This window comes from Drosophila willistoni, assembly GCF_018902025.1.
Source record: "Drosophila willistoni isolate 14030-0811.24 chromosome 2R unlocalized genomic scaffold, UCI_dwil_1.1 Seg167, whole genome shotgun sequence".
Lineage (NCBI taxonomy): Eukaryota > Metazoa > Arthropoda > Insecta > Diptera > Drosophilidae > Drosophila > Drosophila willistoni.
In genome coordinates, this window is record NW_025814050.1 from 7,890,962 (window position 1) to 7,899,971 (window position 9,010).

At 36.9% G+C, this 9,010-nt stretch overlaps 1 protein-coding gene across 1 annotated transcript; it reads right to left on the reverse strand.

Moving 5' to 3' along the window:
• Positions 1-281: 281 nt before the first annotated feature.
• On the reverse strand, positions 282-5,572 carry LOC6644268 (transport and Golgi organization protein 1). Its single transcript, XM_002066959.4, has 7 exons — positions 5,258-5,572; positions 3,033-5,183; positions 2,521-2,963; positions 2,330-2,462; positions 1,633-2,257; positions 1,355-1,456; positions 282-1,294 (listed from the first exon to the last, which is right to left on the reverse strand). The coding sequence occupies exons 1-7, from the start codon at positions 5,430-5,432 to the stop codon at positions 526-528; spliced, it is 4,398 nt and encodes a 1,465-aa protein (XP_002066995.2). The 5' UTR covers positions 5,433-5,572; the 3' UTR covers positions 282-525.
• Between the last annotated feature and the right edge of the window lie 3,438 nt (positions 5,573-9,010).

The window sequence follows — 9,010 nt, forward strand, 5'->3', positions numbered from 1 at the left end:
ATAGGAATTCAAAGCGTAACCTAAAATCCTGCACGATGTTTCAAAACTCAAAACAAAAACCATATTTCAAATCAAAACCTAAAATTAAGTAATAATAATATTTTAGTTAATTTGATAGCATGATAGATCTTAACAATAATTCCTCCTTGTATTGTATTGTAAACTTTTTCGCCTACAGACTTTTATTTTTATCCTAAATCCACTCAAATAAAAAATCGTATTTCTTACTAATTTAATCCTTTCACATTTGCAATAATTGATTAAAAATAAAAATATAGTTTTTTTTTAGTTTTGTTTTGGTTTATTTTAGTTGAAATTGTTTTTTTTTTTACTGTTGATATAATCATTCACCATTGGGCCACTATATTGTGTTTGTATCGGTTGGTAATGGGTTCGTTATCGCTTCGCTATTTTTTTCTCGCTCTTAGTCGAAATCGTTCGAAAATTATCGATTATTAATGAATACATTTGAACTAGTTTTGAGTTTTAGCCACTACATCGTAATATATTTGGAAGGATCACTATTCAGACTTCGTTGATGGGTCGTGATCCACCGGAGCCACTGCCTCCACCTACCCTGTGACGTGATCGAAGTGGTGGACTAGGCGGAGGACTAAAATCTGTTTCAGTATCATTGTAGTTATAACGACTGTCCGATGGTGAGAGCGAGCGATATGTTCGTGGTGAGTGGACATAGGAGTCACGGCGACCGCCGCCTCCACTGCCACGACCCCAGCTGCCGCTGTGCCGCCGACGATGATCCGAGCCACGATCATCCTCATCATCATCGTAGTCATCGTAATCACTATAATCGGAATAACGATCGCGATCTCGATCCCGATCACGTCCCGATGGTGGCGGTGACCGCATACGGCCCAATGGCGGTGGCCGTGCACCACCTCCGCCTGCATTCGGTGGCAGGAATGGCGGCGGCAAACCCAAAAATGGTGGGAATGGGGCCGGTAGGAATGGCAGTGGATTTTGCATATTTAACAATGGTGAACCGGGTGCAACAAGTGGCAATGGTGAAGGAGCTGTCGTTTCGCCGCCACCATTCGACGATGTAGTTATATCTGCATCGCCTTCTCCTCCTCCTGCTCCCACTCTTCCACTAGCCATGGCCGTGAGTTTGCGACGCAAACCGGCTGCCTCAGCCAATGCTTCTTCGCAGCGGCGCTCCGATTGACGAGCAGCCAGCCACGATTCATGAGCACGATTCTCTAATGTGCCCATTTGGGCCTTATGTGATGCTATTTGGGCCTCTATCTCAGCGCGCAGCTCATCGTTTTGAGATCTATTGAATATATATTTAAGTATTTAACATAAAAAGGTTATTCTTTGTCTATTCACTCACTTAAGTAACTGAATTTCATTCTTCATTAACGTTTGGGTTTCCACAGTGCTGCTTGTTTCGCCTTGATGTTGCAGCCATTTCGCCTCCTGTAAGCTTAATTCTCTAAAAATCGATAAAAGAATCAAGATATTAATGTCTACAAAAAGTTAGTTCGAAGTTGGTCTGTATAGAAATTTTGACTTAAATTTTCCTTTTTTCAAACACATTACTTTACATTTTAATCCTATTTTTATCTATTATAACTTAAAAGTATATCATAAATTCCCGCTCTCACTTACTTCTGCAATTGTGTTTCCTTTTCACGGAAATACCCCGAAAGAACTTCCAGGCGCGTCTGTGCCTCTAGTTTATCACGTTCCGATTGATTGTAGTCCTGCTTCAATTGCTCCACATCGACGCCAGATTGTTTTAGCTGCTGCTCTAGGCGCGCCTTGGTGGCTACCTCCTTCTCCAGTTTTTGCTGTAGTGATGAGAACTTTTTCTGAGCCGCATTTAATTCACCCTTCGTCTTGGCCGATGTTATCAATTCCTGTACATTCAAGTTGGCATCTTTCTTCACCGCTTTGAGACAATCTTCAAGAGCTTCAATTTTAGCTACACTTGTTTGCAAATCATTATGCTCCTTCTCCCATTTGGCAGTAAGATCAAGAATTTGATTTTGCAATTTTTGCATTTCATAATTACGAGCCTCCAGGGATTTGGCCAACTCTTGCTCCGATTCGGCTTTGAGGCCATCGAGGCTTGTCTGAAGTTTAGCCTTTTCCATTTCCAATTCATAGTTCTCCTGCTGTAGAGTATTCATTTCGCTAGTTAGACGAGCTGTATGCTCTGTGTATGTATATTGAAGTTCGCTATTCTCGCGACTCTTCTCGGCCAGGCTCGAATTGATGTCAATTATTATTTCTGAAGAACAGAAGAAGTAAAGAATTTTTTAGGATACAATCTAAAGGTGATAAGAGATTAATTTCTACTCACTTTCTTGATCGTTGAGTTGTCGCTGCAGTTCATCCACTGTATTAATAAAGGCCTCATCACCATTTTGACTATTGAGGACCTCTGACAACATTTTGTTCAATTCTAAGCCAGCTTCAGCAGCATTATCCAGATCCTTAATGTTGAAATTACTTATTATAATAATCTTCTATTTATTTAAGATGTCGTCTTACCTTTTCCAGCGAGCCCACTTGCTCCTGCAGTTTGGCCTTTTCATAGAGTTCCGTCTCCAGTTGTTTTTTGAGCGAGGCTACCATATCATTGGAACCAAATGAATTGTCTTCGATGCTTGCCAATTTTTGGCGTGTAGTCATCAGATCATGTTTAATAATGGCATTTTCCTTGTGCGAGGCCAACAGACTGCGTTCCAATTGATTAAGTTTGGCCAGAAGGGCCCCCTCTTGGCTACTATTGCAGCAACAATAATAGGTAAAGATAAAGCATAGCGACGATATGGCCGCAATGACCACACACAGGAGAAGTTGAGAGTGCTCCAATACCTTGAGGGCAAAAATTTCAACAAAGTTGTCCAAAGTTATGGTTGGATCAGTAGCAGTGGCACGCGGGCAATTGACATTCCGAGAGCAATATCCCTCAGCAGCAACAGCAGGAGAATCTAGAAGAGATGAAATAAAAGGATGAATTCAAACGTTTTTTGTATTCATTTCATATTATGAGGATATACCTTTGGATGCAGACGGTTCCCCACCATTCGAATAGAGTATCCTATGGAGTTCATCGCCACCCAACATAGCAATATTTTCGGGTTCTTTGGAACCACCTTGAGTGGATATAAATGAATTGACAGTGCCCACAATGGTGGCAAAGAGACCCAAGCCAGCTGATTCCTTGGCCAAATCGGAGGGTTGTTGCAGAGGGCTAGCTGTAGAAGGCAAGGGAACAGGTTCCACGGAGCCAACACCATCAGTTTGTGGTGCTAGAGAAGGAGTATCATCGTAATGTCTAGGAGCAGGTGGAAGTTCTTGGGCCACTTCTTCATGTTCTTGAGTAGTTGATGTCTGCTCAGTTGACTCTGAGATTTCCTCTGACTTTGAAGCTGGCGTTGAAGAAATGTCATCAATTTGCTCTGTGGACGTTTCAGTCTTAATGGCAGGAGGAAGTTGCTCATCTTTGGCAACTACAATTGGAGCTGGTGTGGGTTCAGCATCGTAAATTGCCTCGTATGGTGAATTATAAGGTGAGGGAGTTGTCTGTTGCTGCTCTTGTTGCAATCTTAGCTGTTGTTCCTGCATTTGTTTATAATAATCATTGGGATTCTCGAAATTCTGCTTATTAAACAATGGAGGCAAACTAACTGGAATCTCCTCCACTTGCAGGGGTTCCGTTGTTGATGTTGAATCGACATTGAGGGAAGAATCAGTCTTTGTCTCAACTGAATTGCTTATTAAAATGGGATCGGCGACTTGAGGTTGTTGTTGTTGTTGTTGTTGTAGTGTGGGCAAGAGGGGTGCAGCTGGCTCTTTGGATTGCAAATCATTTAAGTCCGCTTGGATATCTTCCGATGGTTTAACATTTTCTTCAATCAATGGCTTTTTACCTTCAACTGATTGAGGCGTAGTTTCTTCCAATTTCTTAATCTCAACTTTTTCTGTGCTTGTTGTCTCTGTGATGGCAATTTTCTCTTCTCTCTCTACTTGTTCGTTGGAATCTGTTTCTGTCGAGGATTCAGTCGTAGTAGTTGGAGTAGAAGGTGCTGCTGCTGCTTGTTTTTCATTTTCATTGTCTATATTAACTTGAGGAACTTCTGATTGAACTACGTTATCAACATTTTTATCTACAATTTTATCAGTTAAATTCTTCGCCAACGCAGCCACTTCAATTGGTTTCTTATTCTCTATCAATTCATCTTTATTGCTTTCTATTTCGTTTGCCTCATCGTCTTCATCTTCTTCGTAGTCATAGTCATCAGGAAAATCACCATATTGATCGTGCTGAAACTCCCCCACTTTTTTTTCCTCAGTCTTGATCACCTTCTCTGGGATAACTGGTACGGATTCTGTAGAACTATTTGGCTGTTCAGTGGCTACTGGAATTGGGTCCTCATTTTGTTTCGTTTCCAAAGGCACAGGTTTTTTGGCACTAAAGTCCTCCACCTTTTCTGTAATAACTGGCAGAGGGTCCTTCGGTTTAATTTCTTCCACCTTTTCGGTTAACACTTGTAAGGGCTCCTTGGGTTGCAAAGGTTCCTCTACCTTTTCTGTTGCAGCTGGGAGAGGATCATTGGTGTCGAGGTCTTGCAAAGAATCCTTAGGTTCTTGCACCTTTTCTGTGCTAGTTGGTAGTGATTCATCGGTCTTATTTAACTCACTTGGTAATGAATCATCAGGTTTGGTTTCCTCTGCCCTCTCTGTAACAGCTGACAAAGCCTCGAGAGGCAACTCTGTGCCATCTATCAATTGAACATTTGGTTTACTTGGCTCAGGAGCAGCTGCTTCGCTACTCTCCGTCGCTGCCTTAGGCTGTTCTGTTACTATGGCATCAACTTTCAAATCTAGAGGCGATGTTGTCGTTGTGGTTAACAGATCATCTGATGTTTCGGAAGCATTCAAAACAGGTTCCACGACTGGTTTGGGACTGCCAGGACCCACCACAGGCACCTCAAATTTCAGATCCGCATCTCTGATCAGAATCCTTTGCTCCATAATGAAATCCTTGTTGACATAGCCACGACGACCACCAATTTCTGCGCCCCACATTTTTTTATTTGACCCAGCACTTTTAGATAGAATGCGAACCGGCGCATTTATCTTTAAGGACAGCAAACCCTCACCACCCGCATTATAATTGATCCTGGCTTTGCCCGTCGAGATGATCTCTGGAATAAATTAATTATGCAACGTATAACGCCAAAACTCTCCATACACCTTGGACTCTGATCCAATTACTTACGTTCACATTTTAGGTCAGCGCACAGTCTTTTGTCGGACAAAGCCAACGAAGGCGATTCTGCCCACGTCGTCGATGGCAAACAGACGAAGCCGACTAGTCCGACTAGCAGGGCCACAAAAATTCGCAAATCACTCATTCCCACTAAGTTTTCTCGTTGCTGGTTCGTTGGCCGCATTTTGCATTGTTTCTTGCTCGCTATTTCTTAATGTTAATTAGTCTCAACTTATGGACTATATTTTTTGTGTATAAAAATCTCTTCAATTACTTTAGCTGAGTTGGCTTTTCATCTCAGCTGGTGAGAGTCGGAGTTGCCACTTGAGTAAAATATCGCGAGAAATGTCTATCGATTGCTTGAAATGAGATGCATTGTATTTATACACTGCTACAAAAAATCTATATCAGGCAAATGATATAAGCTTATAAATATCTTAATTAGTTTAAAATATGTCATATTGTATTTATTTAAAATTGGCTTCAGGTGACAAGTGGTTGAATATAATGATATCAAGCAAGCTGATTAAATTATTTTACAATCACATTTAAGCAATACTAAAACGGGTATTCAGTCACAGAAGATTTTATATTCAAATTTTAAATGCATTTAAATACGACACTGATATTTTTCTTTTCCAGACTAAGCAGGAAAATAAAATAACATTTGTAATACTTTAACAGTGTTTAAGTGATAACCACGAATTACCGTGACACCTGTTACTATCAAAGATGGTAAATAATTATTAAATTGTTTTTTTTTTTTAATTAAAAATATCAAAAATAGAACTAAACATGATTTTCTGAATTTTCCATAGGTAGTTTAGGCAAACCCGATATACATTCTTTGACCTACATATTTTACATTTGTTTGGGTATAAATATTAAAAAAAATTTTAGTTTAAGCTCAAAATTTAAGACAAACAAAAATTTATAAAATGTCATGAAATCACAAGTTAGTTGCCTGCTCAAATATAATTTTTATGTTGTGAGTCTTATTTTATGTTTCTCAAAATGGATGATTTATATTTAATCAATTGATTAAAAATGGCAATATTTTTTTTTTAAGTTTTAAAAAAAAATTTTTAATGATTACAGTCCCTGGTTACTATCGATTACTAGTAATATTGATGGTTAACCATCTCTAGCACCTTTTGCTCATCTCTAGTAGTTCGTCGTCTTTGCTTCGCTGAAGTTGTTTCGCGGTCCGCGAAATTATAATTTTTTAAATTATTGCACCTCGAAACAAATCTAAATGTGAAGTAAGAAAATTGTTATAACAAAAAATAAACCGAGGAAAAAAATAAAACAAGAGTTCACATTCTTGATGCTCATAGTTAAAGTGTGGCCAACGAAAAGTGCAAGTTCTGTGTTAGAATTGTGACCTTGAAAATTGAAGTTTTGCTTCTGTATGTGTATTTTCACATTCAAAAAGTTGTCAACAATTTTTTAAAAAATTCTTCGCAAAATGTATTCTTTTGCACAAACTTTTTTTGATTGAAAATTTTTGCAAAGTATGGTTCCAATTGCAATTTGGATGTGTTTCAAGTTTTTTTTTTACAATTTGTCTGACATCATATTACGAGAAGGAGAGGGAGAGAGAAAAACAGAGCGGGAGAGAGCGAGAGAGAGTGAGATTTGAGATAAAGTTAAATAAAAAAGAGATAACAAATAAGCAAAATAAATGTGCATATCCTTTAACACGTTTTTGTTTTAATTCTTTTGAAAGCCATTTAGTTTATTATCAAGTTGAGTGTGTGTGTGTGCGTATATATACACAAAAAAGTTGAGCAAAATCGAAGATATCATTTTATTGTTTTGATTGTTGTTGTGCATGTAAAACCAAAAACAAGAGGGAGAGTGAGAGTGAGCGAGAGGCGCAAAATGACAAACAGTGAGAGCATAATCAGCAACCTATCGATACTTGCGATAACGATAACAAATTTGAAATTGAAAATATTTTAACCAACAATTAAAAAGAAAATAATCAACAAAACAAAAAACTTATAGATTATAACTGTAACGCAAACGCAATGTTAAATCAACATTGTTATTATTTATGTTTAAACAGAATTAACGCACATGACAAAGAAGTTATATATGTACATACATACATAAATAGAAAAATATTCCAATTGCATTTGCTATCAATCAGGAATTAGTTGATATTAATATTCCATTTTGTTTTAGTACGTTTGATAGATATATACATACATATATTTAATTTTCCCAATAATTTTTAATATTTTGAATTTTTTTAAAATAATTCTTATTAAAAAAGATATAGTGGAAGTCGTTCGTATAAAAAATTATTGTACACGTGGCAAGATTTTGCAGTTCACCTATAAAATATTAAATCTTTTAATATTTTTAATCTCTATTAAATCTTTGTCTAGTGTATTGACATTCGATAACTTGTAATCCTTTGTTTATACACACACACACACACATAGGGAAAGTGTGACGTAATTTTCAATATATTTAAATTTGAAATGAATATATAGTTGAATGCAAAACGAACGTGTGCAATTTTTATTTTCGTTTCGTTTGTCCCTTTTTGGCTGCCAATCAAATTTTAGTTGCTTGCTTCTCTCTCTATAATTACCAATTGCAATTTGAGTTTTAATTTGAATTTTGCATGCAACAGGGCGCGTGTTAGACGCACACCAGCGCGCACACAAACACACACACACACGCACACATGACAACACACAATAACAGAAGCGTGAGAGAAAGGCAATCTGTAAACAAAAATACAAAATCCGATAACAACAACAACAGCAAAAACAACTTTGTGTGGAATTCAAAAAATAGGAAAACCCAAAAGAGCAAATGCAAAGAAAAGCCAAAAGGAAAAACATGTGGCAAAGTAAATGCAAACACAAACAAAAGCAAGAAAGCAAAAGAAGAAAAACAATAACAACAATTAGGTAATGTTTTTTGCGCCATTCTCTTTTCTCTATATATTCGCCATGAGCGCAATCGAACTTCTCTCCCTCTCTCTGTTGCTCTCGCTCTGACTCTCTTTCTTACACTTTACATGGTACAGTGAGTCAAAAACCCAACAAACAGGTGTAATATTCAGGGATCATAAAAATTATTATTAGAACAATTTTGTAAATTAAAATTATTTCATCAATTAAAAAAAAACCGTAACGTTTTTAAAAATTCAACAATATTAATAGGTTTTTTAGAATACTAAAAGCAATTTGAAAAAAAACTGCTTAAACTTCTGAATTAAAGTCTATTTAATGAAATTAAGTTTTATTATTTTTTTTAGGGTTTTAAACCATTTTTCTTAATCATTTTAATATAAAAAGCATTGCTACAAATAAATTAGGTGTAACTATTATAAAATAAATATAACCAGATATCATAAATTACCACAACAGTTTAGACACAATATATTTAAAACAAATATAAATAAATTAAATAATATCACAATATGTGAACAAAAAAAAATTTATATACATACATATGTTTTCGAACCAAATTTTTGTATAATTTTCATGACACTGTGCAATTGTCGAATGGTGGAAATTTTGTTGAGCGGAAAATTTTTGTTTAGTATGATTTTTGTAAAGTTCTTTTCGATTATGGAACGCTTGAGCGAAGAAGGTGGTGATTAAGTAGCAGGAGGAGGAGGTGGAGGTGGAGGAGGAATCGAGAGACATTTGACAGTTTCGAACAAAGCAGCCAAGTGTGCTCGACTGTGTGTGTTTGTGTGAGTGTGCGTGTGTAGAGAATACAAAATGAAGAGTA